A 20,015-nucleotide genomic window follows, 5' to 3' on the forward strand; every position below is an offset into this window, starting at 1 on the left:
TATCCCGCCGCATGCAGGAATGCTTAACAGGGAATACACAGCTGGAGTAGAATTGCATCAAAAGTACTTTGTACTTCCTGTGTGTGGGTTCCTGCGGGACGGTCAGTGAGAACAAAGCCAAGATTAGCGCAGCGGCAATTAGACACCGACGGCTGAAGAGGTTAAAAGCATGAAAAGCATGAAGCCGCGAGCCGGGACCTTCCTGTCCCGCCCGTAATAACGTGACAAGACATTTAGCGACTCGTCGCTGAAGCGTGCAGCTACGATGTGATAGCTCACTCTGCGCCGTAATCGCGAGGCCCGCACACAAGCTGCGCTGTTGTTTTTTAGTGACATACACACACAAGCCCCGCCTCCTACCTGCACCAGGTTCCAGCCCCCCAGGGACTCGGCGATGATGGAGGTGACGGAGGGGCACACCCCGCCGAAGATCATCAGGTGTTTGGGGCCGTAGCAGATGGCGTCGAAGAAGGCTCTCAGGCCCTTGGCGTTGTCGCACTGTGGAGGGACCAAAAGAGGGTTGAATTTCATGTCCTTTTTAATGACGGACAGGATGGAGGGATGAAGGAGGATGTCATGCAAGGTGGTAGCCAGAAGTACAAGCGTTTAACAAATAAAAGAAAAAATATTCATGATAATATACATAAAGAAGTTTTATCCATTTTGTCCCTTTTTAGATTCAAACTGATGTCATGTGGTGAGGCTTCCAGGGACGTGGAAGATGCTGTTCCTTTAAGATGCTATTCATACCTTTTTATGACACTGTCATAAAAATCAGTATGAGAGGTCTCACTCGCTCAAATTTTGTATTTGCTGAACATTTGTAGGCGAGTTAAAGAGCTAATATGCTAATAATACAAAAAAATAGTAACAGGAAAATATGCTTACTCACTGTATTGTTTTAAATAATGACCCATAGTTCCAAAAATATTATCCTTTTACATAAAAATTGACATAATTATCATTGCAGTTGCGCATGAATGAATGGTTTACCACAAAGAGTTACCCCCTACTTATTATAGATTAAAAAAAAAACTTTTCTATCTGTGATTAAATGTGATTAATTGTGAGTTAACAATGGATGTGATAAATCGTGATCAAAAATGTTAATCAATTGACAGCCCTAATTTTTAAATCCACTAAAAAAAGCATGTACAAGTAAATACATGGGATGTCTGTTTCTCTGGGAAAATGTATGAATAAAATAACCAATAATAAACATATATATATGTTAACATAATATGTGTAATAATTCCTTTTTTTCTATACATTGGGTTAATTTTATTGAGTGCAACAAAAAGGATGCTACTCAATATACGTAGCTTTTCTCTTCAAGTCCCCATTGTAATTATTGTATTTTCCAAAATGACTTTCTTCAGTCTCCTGGCTGTTGTTGTTGTTGTTGTTTCCCCCAACTTTCTTCTAGCTTTGTGTCTTACATTGGTGTCTAAACCTCCATTAGCGTGGATTTCATAGTTAAAATCCCGCATGTGCATGCCACACGGCGCTTTTGTCACCACCTACAAGCCATCCACTGCTGCAGAAGGCATGTCGCCATGGCGACCGGAGAGGGAGACACGGCAGTCAGAAAGGAAGTAGAGACGAAGCAGGCTAACTAGTTCTTCTGCACGCTTGGTAATGATCTTGCTATCAGGCTCTGCTATTATTGCCACTCCATTCAGGAGCTTTGCAGCTGATAGAATGGCAGGTGTGTGTGTGCGCGTGCGTGTGTGTGTGTGTGTGTGTGTGTGTGAGGGAGAGACCATCTCATCTAGAGAGTCATTTGACCTTGTTAGCCATCAGCCAGCAAACTGAATGAGATTTCCTCCAGAACAACAGCACAGTGAACCTCGGAGTCGCAAGATTGAAAAAAAAAAAATAATCCAATCGGATGAAGCGACGTGATGGACTTTATTAAGAAGGAGCAAGTGTTTTTTGCCGACGGAATACGGTTATCTACGTGGGCGACCTGGTGTTGCTTGCATCACAACCCTAATCTTCAATATTTACTGAGTCGGTCAAACTCTAGTCTTAAGTCGAGTACCCGTGAGTCAGTGACTCTGGAGTCTTTACTGAGCACGGATGAGTCAGTGAGACCCATGAGACTTTAATATTTGTTCGGTACCTGTAAGTCAGTCAAACTCGAGTCTTCGTCGAGTACCCGCGAGTCAGTGACACTCGAGTCTTCATTGAGCACCGATGAGTCAGTGAGACCCATGAGACTTGAGTTTAGTATTCGTTCAGTACCTGAACTGTAGCAGAACTGTATGTACTTTATTGATTACAGTCCTATTCCAACTGACCGGTTAACTAGTATGCCGTAATGAGTCTGGTTTGTGAAATAAATGAAGAAATAAATCAGCACAAATACAGGTCACTAGCTTGAAACAACACAGGCTAATCTACGCAACACATACACTGTATTTGGCTACGGAAAGGGCGGCAACAGGTTAGCTAGCATGTAAAAGAGTTTAGCATAACAAACGCGGGCACCCGACACAATGGGCGATATTCGCCGCCTAATTAGCATATGAATAACGATCGCGAACAGCCGTTAAAAGCCGTTAACAGCCCATTAGCTTACCTTTCTCATGAACGCAGACAGGTAATGGCGTATGGAAAGGGGAACAAGCCCACTGACTGCTAGGCTGTGGTCTTACAGAGGACCCCTTAGCTGCCCAGCAATTTGCCTGGCACAAACACGACCACAGTCTGCCCTGAACAGTGCCTGCACCAAACATCCAGTCACAATGAGGGAATTTACAACACGTTGAGTACCTGTAAGTCAGTCAAACTCAAGTCTTCATTGAGTATCATTGAATCAGTGAAAATGGAGTCTTTGAGTACACATGAGCCAGAAGTATAAGTATAAGTATTTGGGTCTTTGCAGAGTTATTGGTGGAGCAGCTGTGAGTCACTAAAACTGGATTCATTCATGAAATGCCCACGAGTCACCTCAGGTAGGAAGGGGAAAGAAGAGTTGATTTGAGGCAACATATGAACGAACAGTTCAGTTAAAAAAAACATGCAATACTCATTCATGACTCATATTTCTAGGTGGCGTTTTACACATGGACCAGGTCTAGAAGCATCCACGTTATTGCCCCACATCAACCGCCATCTGAAATCATTCCTGGCATTTAGAGGCCATTTGTAGAGGATCGATGGGATTAACGTACGCTTGTTTTACGCCTGGTCCGGTATCGGAATATCGGCGAGTCCTTTGGTTGATTACACAGCAGGGGAAAACGTAAACGGCTTCCTTACTGATTGATCCTTCCATGATGACATTATGTTGTGTTCTTGTGCCGCTGACAAACGGGACTCCATTTTCTGAAATGGGAGCTAACAGCTGACGGATAATGTACGTTTATGAAATATTGAAATAGTACTACTATAGTAGGTGTCTTTAAAGGTCAGCCACATAAAGAGTCTTTGTGTAAGAGACTAAGTCGTACTTGTTTGTGTGATGGAGGCCTGGATGTATGGAGGACCAAAACTGCCAAAATAATAAATAAATAAATAAATAAAAGTGGAAATAAAAACAAAAATGAAAAAAAAAATCAAAAAATTAAATACAAAAAAATTAATATAAATGGAAATAAAAACAAAAATAACAAAATATATACATAATAAATAAATAAAAGCAAAAATAAATACAAAAATAAAAAACAAGATTCGAAAATTAAAAATAAATACAAAAATAAATGTAGAAATAAATACAAAAATAAATATATAAATAGAATTACATATCAATCAATAAATAAAAGCACTCTGCTCTCATATGTATTTATTTCATGCTGCAGACAATGTCAGCCTGAAATGCAGAAGGAAAAACTATTCAAATGAGGGGGCGGTCCTAAGTGTGTCTTGGGTTGAAGTGTTCGCCTATTGGTTGATTGACATGTGAGTGCGAAAATCGACTAGGTATGCCTGCAAACGGCCACAGCAAGAGGAAGTATACAGGGAGAAAAGTATACATTTACCGGGACAATAATGGCGGGGTCCACCAGGAAGTCGGTGTCCGAGCTGGAGATTGCGGCCATATTTACCGCCATTGAGAGTGGTGTGGTGACTTCCTCTTGCTGTGGCCGTTTGCAGGCATACCTAGTCGATTTTCGCACTCACATGTCGATCAACCAATAGGCGAACACTTCAACCCAAGACACACTTAGGACCGCCCCCTCATTTGAATAGTTTTTCCTTCTGCATTTCAAGCTGACATTGTCTGCTGCATGAAATAAATACATATGAGAGCAGAGTGCTTTTATTTATTTATTGATATGTAATTCTATTTATATATTTATTTTTGTATTTATTTCTACATTTATTTTTGTATTTATTTTTATTTTTTTAATCTTGTTTTTTATTTTTGTATTTATTTTTTCTTTTATATTTTATATATTTATTTATTATTTTGGCAGTTTTGGTCCTCCATATGGATGGAGTCATGTGTACGCAAACATACACCTATCCCCGTGTGTGTGTGTGTGTGTGTGTGTGTGAGCCAATGAGAACGCCCGGCTGGAGCTAACCATGATGAAATGCCTTGTTAGCGCCACAAACAGAGGCAGCTGTACTTGTCCTCCATCTGATAGCAAATTACTGCACTCAAATGGCAACCTGAGCCCCGCCGTATACATACCAATACCGTACGCCGTGCATCTATACGTCCATATATACGTAGTATGCACACGGCAACCTGAGCCCAGACACACATACCAATACCGTATGCCGTGCATCTATACGTCCATATAGGGACCTGCGTTTATTCATGCAAAGACTGGCGGCGTAAGTCAGCCTTTCTTAAACTTCCCCGCAGCAGTAAAAAGCAATTTCATCGATTTCTGAGCAGGCAGACGGTTTTTACATCACGTTTGTTGGAATAAATGAATGTCTGTTGTCACGTTTTTACACAATTTATGAATATTATATTTGATATGGAGCCAATGTACATGCATATGCTACATATGTGACCTGTGCATTTTTTTTGGTTCGGATTTTATTCATGATTTTAAATATTTAAAAATACATTCATTCATTCATTCATTTTCTACCGCTTTATTCTCACGAGGGTCGCTGGGGGTGCTGGAGCCTATCCCAGCTGTCTTGGGGCGAAAGGCGGGGTCCACACTGGACTGGTGGCCAGCCAATCACAGGGCACATATAGACAAACAACCATTCACACTCACATTCATACCTATGGACAATTTGGAGTGGCTAATTAACCTAGCATGTTTTTGGAATGTGGGAGGAAACCGGAGTACCCGGAGAAAACCCACGCATGCACGGGGAGAACATGCAAACTCCACACAGAGATGGCCGAGGGCGGGGACCGAACCCTGGTCTCCTAGCTGTGAGGTCTGCGCACTAACCACCAGACCGCCGTGCCGCTTTAAAAATACATATTATACTTATTCAATATTGAATCTTCATCTTTTGCTGGTAGCTGTCATGATGATGGTGGTGGATGGCAAACGTGTGGTGGGTGGGGGGACGGGGTGGGGGGGGTCGACTGAATGTAAATCCATTCCGGTCTCCGTTTGATTCAAGCCGGAGCGCTTGTACTTGAAAGTAAAGGCTGACTGTAGCCCCCCCTAGTCCACCCCCACCCACCCCTGCCACCAGCGCTCATTGGGGTCATTAATCACTTTTCACTCATCCTGACTGAAGAAGAAGAAGAAGAAGAAGAAGAAGAAGAAGAAGAAGAGGTGCTTTCATGGCTGACAGGTCATTCACAGCAACATCCAAAGCCTTAAGTATTACTTGGAGGGGTGGGGGAAGGAATGGGGGAGGGGGGGAGTGGGGGCTTTCAATATATGCAGGAGACGCCTGCTAACATTTAAACAAGCGCCTCTGGAGGATGACAGGAGAGTCCACATTGATCCCGTGGATCAAGTCCGATTGTGATGGAGTGGACTTTTGTCCGCCTTTCTTCCCCTGTGATGTCTCACGTCTGCTCGCTAGCGACAACAACACAGGAAGTCAACCCGTAGTCCTGTCCTGCGAGAACGCTGATGCTCAGACTTGGAAAATCCCACAGCTCTACACAGGACGCATGTATTTAAATATTTATTAATATACTAATTGTTATATATGATCATTATTGATTAGGATTGTAGGATAAGCGGCATAGAAAAAGCATGAATGGATGGATGTTATGTTATGGATGGATGTTCCACAAACCAGGAAGTAGCTTGCTAGCTTATATAAATGTAGCAATTTTTATTGAAACCTTTATTTTTGTCATTTGGAGTCATAACAGAAGTTTCCCCCCCTCCCTATAATGTAAATGGTACAGTCCTATCCCTCTGTCTTTCTCCACAAACCAGGAAGTAGCTTGCTAGCTAATATAAATGTGGCATTTTTTTATTGAAACCTTTATTTTTGTCATTTGGAGTCATAACTGAAGTGTTCCCCCTGCCTTATAATGTAAATGGTACAGTCCTGTCTTGCTGTCTTTCTCCACAAACCAGGAAGTAGCTTGCTAGCTTTATAAATGTGGCAATTTTTTATTGAAACCTTTGTTTTTGTCATTTGGAGTCATAACGGAAGTATTCCCCCAGCCTTATAATGTAAATGGTACAGTCCTATCCCTCTGTCTTTCTCCACAAACCAGGAAGTAGCCTGCTAGCTTATATAAATTTAGCCATTTTGTATTGAAACCTTTATTTTTGTCATTTGGAGTCATAACGGAAGTGTTCGCCCCACCCTATAATGTAAATGGTACAGTCCTATCCCTCTGTCTTTCTCCACAAACCAGGAAGTAGCCTGCTAGCTTATATAAATTTAGCAATTTGTATTGAAACCTTTATTTTTGTCATTTGGAGTCATAACGGAAGTGTTCCCCCTGCCTTATAATGTAAATGGTACAGTCCTGTCTCTCTTGTCTTTCTCCACAAACCAGGAAGTAGACTGCTGGCTTATATAAACGTAACAATTTTTATTGAAACCTTTGTTTTTGTCATTTGGAGTCATAACAGAAGTGTTCCCCCTGCCTTATAATGTAAATGGTACAGTCCTGTCTCTCTTGTCTTTCTCCACAAACCAGGAAGTAGACTGCTAGCTTATATAAACGTAACAATTTTTATTGAAACCTTTGTTTTTGTCATTTGGAGTCATAACCGAAGTGTTCCCCCTGCCTTATAATGTAAATGGTACAGTCCTGTCTCTCTTGTCTTTCTCCACAAACCAGGAAGTAGACTGCTAGCTTATAAAAACGTAACAATTTTTATTGAAACCTTTGTTTTTGTCATTTGGAGTCATAACGGAAGTGTTCCCCCTGCCTTATAATGTAAATGGTACAGTCCTGTCCCTCTGTCTTTCTCCACAAACAAATAACATAACAAATAAATAAAAAAACATTTGTAAATTATTTTTTGAGAAAATCCATCCTTGTGCCAGCGTTACGTTTTACAGACACTGTTCTGCCCCCCCCCCCCCCCACCAACCCCCCCCCCCCCCACACTTTGACTTTGTTATTGTATTATATGGAAGGACGACTAGACTACTATCATCTGTACACGAGTCACGTTTGTACGTGTGTGTGTGTGTGTGTGTGTGTGTGACATTATCACCAGTCCTCTCCTCACCATTGGTTATCTCATAAGAGCCATTTAGAGATGGCGGGAGGGCGCATGGGGGGGCGCATGGGGGAGGGGGCGGGGTAGGCGTATATTGGTGCTGACCTTTTGGCAGGACTGAAAGGACGTCTGTGATAAGTTGACATATTTCTCCAAATGTATGAAAAGGCTGGAGCCTTTCTTAAAAACACGTCTTGTGGAAAATGACGTGTGTGCGAGAGCATGTGTGTGTGTGTGCGTGTGTGTGTGTGTGTGTGTGTGTGTGTGCGTGCGAGCCTGCAGCTGTGGGATTCTACTGTCCACACACATCAATCTTGTTAGAGTGCAACGTAGCCTCCCAGGAATCCCGGCCGGCGGTCAACATTCACATCTCTGACATCCACTCTGGAAACCTCTTTCTAGTTCTTTTCCTATTCTTCCCGGCCGTTCCATTGCTTTCTTTCCTGTTCTTCCTGGTTCTTCCTCTCTTGCAAATTCCGTTATATGATCCATAGTGTTGGAACTTTCATCTACGTATTCCTCTCTCTTTTAGTGCAGAAAACAACGTCCACAAAGATGCAGAGCGGGGCCATCTTTCAGTAACCTCCGACCCCAAAAATCGGGAAAAAAAAAGTCCCAAGAAGTCTTCCCAGAAGTCATGTGACAAGTAACCGCCTCACACGATGCTCGGCATTCAATTCAATAATGAAGTCCAGCATAATGGCGGAAAACGTGACAGCGGCGGCGACGGCGGCGGCAATCGAACAATGGCGTCTCCGACAAACAGCTGACGTGCCGATGCTGCGTTGCTATGGCGACCCAGGAGAAGCAGCGGAGGAAGAGGCGGGTGACGACTCATGCGGGAAGGAGCGAGTCCGTGCAAAGGAAAAGTCGTTTTGTGTCCAAGGCCGTGTCGTCGGGAAAATGGCTTTTTATTGTCCAAGCGTGGAAGGGAACAGGAGCGGGAGCGGGAACGGGAGCGGGAACGGGAGCGGCCATTGTTTGCTTTGTGTGTTTAGTCTTTGACTAAAGTCTTTCCGGTAGAACAGACTTAAAGGCTTAAAAAAAGATGCAAAAGCAGAGAAAACGTGATGACTTCTTGGACACGTGTAAAAGAGAGAGAGGGAGATTTGGCACTCGGTGACACGGCCAGTCGTCAGAATTCCACAGCTCTCTAAGTAGGTCACGCCGCCTTTGTGTGTGTGTGTGTGTGTGTGTGCGTGTGTGTGTGTTCCTCTACGCGTCGCATCAAAAATGTATAAATCTCTGCAACATTCTCCCAGCTCCACAGAAGAAGCATCTTTATCACGGCTAATCCCATCAAAGGTGCTCGTGCTGCGACGCGCCAAAGGTGGCCAATCAGGACGTACGAGTCCACTCCAAAGGACAGGAAGGACATCGTTTATTATCTTATCATCTTATCTTATTATTTTTTTGGAGCTATTAGCTTATCCAGCAGGTGCAAATATCATATAATTTAACAAGACAACAACAACAAAAAGCAAAACAATAACAGCAAAAATTGAGTGAAATGTAGAGACAAAATATTAAGAAAAAATGTAGTACAAAGTTATAATTTAGCAAAAATAATGCAGCAATATTTTGAAAAAAAATAAATAAATTTTAATACCATAACCTTGGAATAATAAGAAAAAATTTGTTTTTTTTGGAAGTTTTAAAAATTTCAACTGAAGCTGTCATTTTTGTAGAATAAGGTTGCAATGTTACAAGAATAGAAATATTATTATTACATAATTATATAATATTATAATATAATATAATATAATATAATATAATATAATATAATATAATATAATATAATATAATATAATATAATATAATATAATATAATATAATATAATATAATATAATATAATATAATATAATATAATATAATATAATATAATATAATAATAATAATAATAATAATAATAATAATAACAATAACAATAACAATAATAATAATAATAATAATATAATATAATATAATATAATAATAATAATATAATATAATAATAATTATAATATATAATATAATAATAATATAATAATATTATATAATTATATTATATTATAATATAGAAATATTCTGGAAATCAAGTCAGAATTATGAGAAGAAAATTTACAAGAAGGAAGTCCAAATAGTAAAAAAAATTGAAAACTGAAAAACTATTAAAAAAAAAACTAACTTAAAAAAAATAAAATATTAAAAAAATAAAATAAAAACTGAAAAAGTCATTATGAGACATTATGAGGAAACATAATTAAAATTTTAAAGTCATAAAATTATGAGAAGCAAAAAAGCATGGTTGTATTTTGTACTACATAATTGAGCCAATAATGGCCGTTTCCATCCAATAGCTTGTGGATGTGATTGGCCGTAGGATGTGTCCTGTGAGAAAGAAAGTACAGTCCGGCGCCTTTAAGACGAGAACATCCGCAGCGTTGGTCGGGATCCAAGAGTTTGGACCCCGGCCTGACCCCGCCGGATCAAATCTAAGGAAGTGGCGGCGACCCGGGAGCGCTTCCTTAAATCAAGCCGGTGCTGATTCACGTATCGCCAGCGCCCCGACGCTGAGGGGAGGAAGGCCAAGTCTTTTCAAAGTCAAATGGAAGAAAAAGAGTTTAAGAGAAAAAAGATTATTTGGTTTAGTTTTATGACAGAATGTTAGGATGAAATATTGATGAGGACGTTGCCGATAAAGTGTTTAGTAAGGTGGTTGTCTGTAGAGAACCACAATGTATCCCACTGGGCATCCTCGAGGTCATGGGTTCTCAAATGGTCTTGACCTGGGACTCGCGTTCTAGTGGTCACTAAATTACAACCCACTTTTATTGTTCCATTTATTTTAAGTAATTTAATTTTTATGTATTTTGGCTTTTCGGTTTTTATTAATTTTGACTTTTTTTTCCAGTCGTATTTTTCAGTCATTTATTATATTTTTTTATTTTATTTTACACTTATGTCATTGTTCTTTTTATGTACTTATATTATTTAATTATTTGTATTTATTTCTATGATTTTTATGCTTTATTTATGTTTTTTTTTTCTTTATGCATCTTTATTTCTTTACACTTTTAAGGCATTTTGGATTTTTATTTATTTGAATGACTTTTTCACATTTTTGATTACATTTGTATTCATATTTATTAATATTATGCTTTAATGTAAGTCATTATTATTTTTTATAAAATTTTTCTTACACATGGAAGTCATTTTTATTTTTAGCATTTTTATCAAAGTCATTCTATTTTATATTTATGCCTTCATATGTTTATTTATATGTCTTATTTTTAAGTCAAGCCACGCAAAATGGATTTGTTTTTTTAAAAGATTCAGTTTTTAAAAAAATACATGTGCCTTTTGGAGGCGCAGCATGGCGCAGCATGACGCAGCATGGTGCAGCATGACGCAGCATGGCGCAGCATGGCGCAGCATGGCGCGGCATGACGCAGCATGACACAGCATGGCGCAGCATGGCGCAGCATGGCGCAGCATGGCAGAGCTGACTGGTAAAATGGTAATTTGGTGGAGCGCACCACCGTGAGACAACATCTCCCCCCTGCCTTATTTTGGCCGGTATGACATCCAAGGACGGGAATCTTTTCCCTTTTGGATCTCCCAAAGTTTTCCCGGCATCTCAGCCCAAGTGCTGAGCTAGCGCTAAACACAAGCTAGCGTGCGCTTCCCTTCCTTACCTTGGTTGTTCGCCGCCGGTGGCCAAGCGAGAGCCTCTCACGCGCCACACGCGTGGCACAAAAGGACCAACATGGGAATAACTGCACCTCGGGGGCCCAAACGTCCCCCTTCCTGTGCCGCGTGCGTGTCTCCTGCACTTGCATGCAAAGGCGGCGCGGAGAGGAAACACTCAAACACTCAACAGGAAGCGGCGGCCCTGAGAAGAGGAGGTCCAAGGGTCGGCTCTCCGAGGACGCCTCGTTGAGGACAAATTGACAAAACAGAAGGCGGGGGGGGCGGGACACGGCGTCTTGCCAGGGCGGTCGCATCTCCCATCGCAGTGGTGCTATTTTGGGGTCGGCCTCGGGCGGCCGTGTGATGAGACAAAGTGACGTGGCGTGTTAACGCAACGTAAACGTCGCTACTGGAGGAAAACGCCAACAAGGAGGGGGGAGGAGTGTACTTCCTGTACACCTGTGTCCCGGCCGGCACCAGGCGGCGCTGATGAATAAAATAGTAGATGGAAGACTAACCACCTTCCCAGCAGGAACGTCACGCTATGACACCGAGAGGACACATATGCACATAGGCGGGGTGTCCTAACATTTTCTCTTTACGTACATTTAAAAAAAATGCATCTCAGCTTTGCCATCCATAGATGAGAAAGTGTATTATTACTATTATTAGTACTTATTTACTTATAATTATTACTTATTTCTTACTTATATCAACTTCACCTTTTTTTCCAAATTTTTGTTTTTTTGTAATTTTAAAAAACTTTCTTTTTAAAATAATTTTCACAAATTTTCTATTCATATTATGACTTTATTCGCATAATTTTTTTTGCTTTTTTTTGCTTCATTCCCATATTTTAATACTCTTTTTCCCCACCCTAATTTTCCAAAAAAAATTCATTGTTTTTGTTTATCTCTCAAAAAAGTTTGACTATTTTTTCCTAACATTTTTTAATTACAATTTTTTTGTAATTTTAAAAATACTTCAGCTTTCTTTTTAAAATAATTTTCGCAAATTTTCTATTCATATTATGACTTTATTCGCACAATTTTTTTTGCTTTTTTTTGCTTCATTCCCATATTTTAATACTCTTTTTCCCCACCTTAATTTTCCAAAAAAATTCATTGTTTTTGTTTATGTCTCATAAAATTTTGACTATTTTTTTTCCTAACATTTTTTTATTACAATTTTTTTTGTAATTTTAAAAATACTTCAACTTTCTTTTTAAAATAATTTTTGCTAATTTTCTATTCATATTTATGACTTTATTTGCATAATGTTTTTGCTTCATTTCCATATTTTAATACTCTTTTTCCCCACCTTAATTTTCCAAAAAAATTCATTGTTTTTGTTTATGTCTCATAAAAGTTTGACTATTTTTTTTTCCTAACATTTTTTATTACAATTTTTTTTTGCAATTTTAAAAATACTTCAACTTTCTTTTTAAAATAATTTTCGCAAATTTTCTATTCATATTATGACTTTATTCGCATAATGTTTTTGCTTCATTCCCATATTTTAATACTCTTTTTCCCCACCTTAATTTTCCAAAAAATTCATTGTTTTTGTTTATGTCTCATAAAAGTTTGACTATTTTTTTCCTAACATTTTTTTAATTACAATTTTTTTTTGTAATTTTAAAAATACTTCAACTTTCTTTTTAAAATAATTTTCGCAAATTTTCTATTCATATTATGACTTTATTCGCATAATGTTTTTGCTTCATTTCCATATTTTAATACTCTTTTTTTCCCACCCTAATTTTCCCAAAAATTTCATAGTTTTTGTTTATCTCTCATAAAAGTTTGACTATTTTTTCCTAACATTTTTTTATTACAATTTTTTTTGTAATTTTAAAAATACTTCAACTTTCTTTTTAAATAATTTTCACAAATTTTCTAAAATTTCTAAAATTTCAAAAAAAATATTAAGACTTTATTCGCATATTTTTTTCACAACATTTTTTAAATTACAAATTTGGTTTGTTTTATTTGTTTCTCAAAATATTCCGACTTTTAAGGGGGAACCATTGTGTGCTATTTTTAGTTGCACCGTGAGCGAGGGAGGCGTTTGCTTTGATGACCTCCTGTCGGTTTGTCCAATCGGTATTTTTATGGCTGCCTCAACTGTTCGGTTTGTCCCCGAACGTAATCCCACCGCAACGCTAGCATGGCTATGTTAGCTAAAGCGCTAACATTACACTTGTACTTCAACAGTCACGTCGCTCATGCTAGGCTAGCCTGTTCACTGAAGAAAACCAAAACAAACTAACTTCCAGCTCCCACGTTTGTCATTGGCTGACAGTTGGCACAGCTGAATTTTAAGATGTGTAGAGAAGCCTACTTTTTTGTGGTTAATGAGTAAATATTTTGACAAGAATGGCGTTAAAAATTCCCTTTAGCATGAAAGGGAGCCTTGAACTAAGCAGTTTAAGCCGTTCCTGACAGGAAGCTAAGGAAATCTGCCACTTTTCTCGCCCCAAAATGCTAATTAGCTGTGGCAGGATGTTGTTTTTGTGCTGGTAAAAGCCACAGCATGCTAGCGCCAGCGTTGCCTTCTAATGAGCGGCTTTCCTGCAACACAATCAGACCACAAGTCCTGGAAAAAGGGAAGTCGGGTAGTATGGACAAAGACGGAATAAAGGAGCCCGGATTGGAAAGCGGCGGCGGGAGGAAGGAGGAAACAAGCAAGCAGAAAAGTTTCCCGAGCGCTACGACGGCGTGGGCGGCGAGGCAGAGCGTGGGTGTGCGTTCGCAAGAGAGAGAGGGGGGGGGGAGTGGATCATGAGTCGGGCTGTCCGCTCGCCTGGCGCGCAATACAGGCCTGTCAATCAAGCGTCCGCTTACAGCGCGTTTCGTCATTGCGAGAAAACAAAGAGCGACTGATGAAATTTTCACGCACGCGGAAACCTTTTTTTTTTTTTTTTTTGCACATCTTCGCCGGTCGCCAAGGAAATGGGGATTTTCTGCATCCCGTTGCCATGGAAACAGAAACCTGTTGAGCCGAGCAGGTGAACGTGGAACATGAATGATGATTAGATATTAGCATGCGTACTTGTCATGTTACCATGCGTACTATAATTGTCACTATAAACTAAACAGGCTTTGCTACACATCTTAAAATAAAACATGATGCTGTTATAATATACTTATATTAATATATATATTACTGCAATAATATGTAGTATTTGTGTAATGTAATACAGGAAGGCGAGCGATTAGACTGCGAGTCAAGACCGCTACGCTCTTTCCATAGTAGCTCGTAGGCGAGCCGGGAGCCTAAAATTAGCAACTATTTCAGCTGTCTGGGAATGTTTGCTATGCTAACGACTTCCACCACATTAGTAGTACTCGTATTATTACACAGACAATCAGAGCAATAATACTCTCAGTGTAATATTTGCTCCACTTTTTCCATCACATGGACAAGTCTAGCATGTTTACGTCATGACTTCATAAAAGCCAACCCACGCATGTTTAATCATATATTTATACTGTATATTATGAAATGTTAAAGAAGCATAATAAAGTCATAAATACAAATGTGAAAAAATAACAATTTGCATGAATAAAAACATATTCAAATATATAAATATTATTTAAAAAAGCAAAATTATGTATCAAATGATTTATAATAATAAAAAAATAATAATTAAGTATAATTAAATATAATAATTATAAAATATAAATAATAAAATAAATATATAATAGATTAACCATATAATTATACTGTATATTATGAAATGTTAAAGAAGCATAATAAAGTCATAAATACAAATGTGAAAAAATAACAATTTGCATGAATAAAACATATTCAAATATATAAATATTATTTAAAAAATCAAAATTATGTATCAAATAATTTATAATAATAAAACATAAAAATTAATAATTATGTATAATTAAATATAATAATTATAAATATATAAATAATAAAATAAATATATAGATTAACCATATATTTATACTGTATATTATGAAATGTTAAAGATGCATAATAAAGTCATAAATACAAATGTAAAAAATAACAATTTGCATGAATAAAAACATATTCAAATATATAAATATTATTTAAAAAATCAAAATTATGTATCAAATGATTTATAATAATAAAAAATAAAAAATAATAATTACATATAATTAAATATAATAATTATAAATATATAAATAATAAAATAAATATATAATAGATTAACCATATATTTATACTGTATGTTATGAAATGTTAAAGATGCATAATAAAGTAATAAATACAAATGTAAAAAACAATTTGCATGAATAAAACCATATTCAAATATATAAATATTATTTAAAAAATTAAAAATCAAAATGATGTATCAAATCATTTATAATAATAAAATATAAAAAATAATCATTAAGTATAATTAAATATAATAATTATAAAATATAAATAATAAAATAAATATATAATAGATTAACCATATATTTATACTGTATATTATGAATTGTTAAAGATGCATATTAAAATAATAAATACAAATGCAAAAAACAATTTGCATGAATAAAACCATATTCAAATGTATAAATATTATTAAAAAATTTTAAAATAAAGATGATGCATCAAATAATTTATAATAATAAAATACAAACATTAATAATTAAGTATAATTAAATATAATAATTATAAATATATAATTAATAAAATAAATATAAAAAATATAATAATTAATTAATTAATAATGAGATTATATATACAACATATGTATATAAATTAACCTCCAAAATAAATACATTTACATAACATTTTTATTTATATATTGTTATTTATACTATGTATTATTATTATTATTTGTATTTACTGTTACTGTGTACTATTATCTTTTTTTTTTTTTTTACTCTCTTTCCATCCATAAGGTACTGTATGCAAATTAGACAAGTCGCCCCCCCCCCCCACCACCACCCCCGCCACAAATAGAATGTAGTCCTGTGGGAACCACTGAAGACGTCCTTTCACTACAACGATGGATCTCCACACAAACAACGACAACTGTAAACAAAGTGGTGATGTACAAAGGGTTCAAGGCGGAGCTAAGTTGTGCTTGCAGAGAGAGAGAGAGAGAGAGAGAGAGAGAGAGAGAGAGAGAGGTCATCTTATTGGAGGTTCCCTCCGAGCCCCGCAGGTTGAACAACATCTCGCATTAGCCGCGCCGCAGCGACGAAGAGAAGAAAAACCCTCGCCTTGTCTCCATAATTCATGTTTGCATGCAGCACATCGCGAGCAGGGTGGGGGGTGGGGGGGGTGGCGTGGCTGTGAGGGGGGGGGGGGGGGGGGGTCTTCTAAAACACACACACAGCTTGAAGAAGAAAGATGGTGGGGGTGGGGTGGGGGAATCAAACCACGGCGCTGCTGGCCCGATGCGTCCACATGACCTTATTTGATAGCGCACGTGAAAGCAAGAGCCCAATTAGACACGGGCGCCGCTTTGGGGGAGGAGGGGGGCTGGGCGGCAGCTGGTCAGCCCCCCCCCCCCCGTCCACCCCCGTTCCCATTACAGACTTTGTCAGCATTAAGGCCTCCTATACTGTATTTATCTATTTGTTTTATTCTTCAGATGCTATATTTACTCCACTACGCCGCTAGCGCTGCTGAGTGCACACGCTAACAAAAGAGTGGAAGGCCACCAAACGCGTGCATGAACTCAATCCGGGAACTCGATGCAAGAAGCAATCGAGTTGAAATGACGCAGGGATATAAACAGGAGGCATTGTCTTTGTTTTGGGGGTTTTGGGACCCCCCTTCTAATGCAAAAAGAATATTTCTGTGAACACTAAAAGCACAAAGAAGAGTTCTATTGACATTCCAACTCCAATAGGCTTCTTGATTTGAGCTAGCATAGCATAGCTTGACTGTGTCAAGGTTGATACGGTTAGCGGCTAGCTGACACAACATATAGCATCTTGCAAGCATCTTCGCTCTGATATCCTTTTCCAAAAAAATCTAATAAAATCGCCAGAGCGGGAAAAAAAACAAAAAAAAATCTGCACCTTTTCCCAGATTTGCACCAAATAATTTGCATAAATGCTGTATGGAAGAGATACATTTTTTTTGTTTTTTTATTACATATTTTTTGTTATTTAAATGACTTTATGTCACCTCATAATATCCCGAGTTTATTTTCTCTTGTTAGATTACAATTTTTTTCTCCTAATATTTTGACTTTATTGTCATAACATAACAGCTTTTTTTCACATTTCTCCTGTTATTTTCATTTTCCAACTATTTTAATTTTCAATTTGGGATTATTTATTACTATTTATTATTTATTTATTTATTTATTTTATAATTTATTTTATAATTTATTTTATAATTTATTTTATAATTTATTTTATTTATTTTATTATTTATTATTTATTTTATATTTATTATTAAAAAAATAATTCATTATAATGAAAAATGTTTAATTATAAAAAAAATTAATGTAATTATAAATGTAATATTATAAAATTATAAATATAAATTAAATATACATTTAATTATAAATAATGTATTACCTATAACTTTTCCCGCAACATCATTTTGCAAAAATGACAACTTCATTCATTGTTTTCTTTGTTTCTCATAATATTGATGACACTTTCTTATTTTTCCTTTAATATTTCATGTTCTTTTTCCTCATAATTTTATGCTCTTTTTGTAATATTGCCCCATTTTTGGTTACATTTTTGTTTGACTTTTTTTTACTTTATGTCTAAAATCACTCCCAGCCAATAATCAACTGTGTTCTGAGCCCCCCCCCCCCATCTCCATCCATCAAGTCATCATTGTCGTCGCCTGGCTGTGTTGGCTCTCGCTGCGGTTCTAAACCGCAACCCCTTAATCTGGCCAAGAGTGGAATCAGCAGATTAGATATCAGCTGACTGGCACTCAGACTTTAGCCAACAGTTTCATCTTCTGTTCACACAAAGTCACAAGCAGATTAAAAACCTCTTTTTTTTTACACGTCTATTTAGCAGAGGAGGTGGGCGGGGCATGGGACAAGGACACTTTATTAGGTACAGCCACACAACATGTTGAATATACTTACTAAAATAGCATATATGTATATATACACAAATATTATTATTTTTTAAATATTTTATTTTTCATTTAATTTTTATTTTTTTTCAAAAAAATATCCTGTCCATGTTTATAGAAATGTGTCTTAAAAAATTTATATAAAATATCCATGTACATAATGAGCTAATAAGCAGGGGTGTTCAAAGTGTGGCCCCGGGCCAATTATGGGATGTACATCATTTTTTGTTTTTTTTTGCCTGTAGGTTATTATAAAAAAAAACAACTTAAAGACAATAAAAAATGTATCAAAAAAGGATTAAAAAAACTGAAATGTTGATATTATGAACCCAAAACCACATTCAACAAATTGATGGAAAAAGTTGAGGACTCGAGAGTGACAGTGTTCCTAATGAAGTGTCTGATGTGTGTGCAGTGTGTAGACATATTCCTGTTTTTTTTTTTTTTTTTTAAGAAGCATCCCGTTCCCGTCGTGGATGAATATCGTTTAAAATCCCGTTTCATGGAGAGACAAATATTCCCAGCGCCGACGTCTCTAACCTCCGTGATGAAACGGCTCGCTTCCGCCGAGGGGTTAATCAATCTGTTACACAACAATCAGGGCACATGACAACACCCTGTGCCCCCCCCCCCCCCCCCCCAGTGGCTGGACCACTCCAGGACCTTGACGTGCTTCCTACAGAGCCACCCCATGGTTGCCCGGGGCGATGTGGTTGGGATCTGGATCTGGGATTTGAGGTTACCGGACAAAATCTCACCGCACATGGTCCCCTTTTGTCCTCTTAATATGGACCCATCATCATGTCCCCTTGATGCCTCATAGTGGCGATGGCGTCCTTGGGATGCAACACCCCCCCCCCCCCCCCCACAAACACCATCCTGAAAAGTTCGATTTTGGTCTTTGGTCTTTGATTTTGGATTTTGGTCACATGACATTCTCTCCATCCTCTTCTGGATCATCCAGATGCTCTCTAGCTAGCGTTAGACAGTCCTGGTCCTGATGGGGGGGGGGACATTTTGGGGTCTACAGGATTTGAAGCCATTACGACGTAGTGTGTTACAAATAGCGACTTTTGTTACTGTGGTCCCAGTTCTTGGTCCCCAGACCGCTTCCTTGTGTGCAGTTCTTGGCTGATCTCTCACCGTTCTCAAGATCATTTGTACCCCACCAGACCAGATTTTGCTTGGACCCCCCCAGGTCGAAAAAAGTTGTCGGTATTTCTTCCAATTTCCCAAAATTGCTCCAATTTGTAGATTAGTTCATCCCGTCCTGGTACAGGTCTACAATGTTGTTCCTGGTGTCCTTAACAGCTCTCTGGTCTTGGTTCTGGTGGAGGTTGGGGTCTGACTGAAGGTGTGTATGGGGGTCTTTCATAAAGATAAGTCCCACTAAATACGTATATACTTTATATATGACATTAAAAATGTTATGGTGGGCGTTCCACAGGGACCAGTTCCAAATAATTTCTCGATGCAGTTTTTCCGCATCGTTGCAACAAAATCAATCGTACCGCTGAAAGGTTGTGCGCTCATTTTTTTTTTCCTGATCGCCCCCCCCCCCCCCCCCCCCCCGGGCCTTCCAATAAAAAAAAAAAAAAAAAAAAAAATGATTTTTTTTGTGACAATCCAAGCGCTTGATAGCTTCCATGCTGACACCGGGTCACGTGTGATCGATCGGATCGCCGTCAATATGACTCAATCAAGAACGCAAAAGATTTACGATC

General features: G+C 37.9%; 1 protein-coding gene across 2 annotated transcripts in view; it reads right to left on the reverse strand.

Annotated features, from left to right (window-relative positions):
- LOC131101942 (gamma-aminobutyric acid type B receptor subunit 2-like) overlaps positions 1 to 20,015 on the reverse strand; it is a 136,543-nt gene that overhangs the window by 95,836 nt on the left and 20,692 nt on the right. The window contains exons 1-2 of one of the 2 annotated variants that reach the window (XM_058047358.1): positions 2,585 to 2,659; positions 361 to 498 (exon numbers count right to left, since the gene is read on the reverse strand). In XM_058047358.1, the coding sequence (XP_057903341.1) occupies positions 361 to 498; positions 2,585 to 2,593 (147 nt within the window). In that variant the 5' untranslated portion in view covers positions 2,594 to 2,659. Of the gene's footprint in view, positions 1 to 360; positions 499 to 2,584; positions 2,660 to 20,015 lie in introns of those variants that run through there. The other variant, XM_058047357.1, reaches the window with a different exon arrangement.

The sequence above is a fragment of the Doryrhamphus excisus genome, chromosome 14 (assembly GCF_030265055.1).
Source record: "Doryrhamphus excisus isolate RoL2022-K1 chromosome 14, RoL_Dexc_1.0, whole genome shotgun sequence".
Taxonomy (NCBI): Eukaryota; Metazoa; Chordata; class Actinopteri; order Syngnathiformes; family Syngnathidae; genus Doryrhamphus; species Doryrhamphus excisus.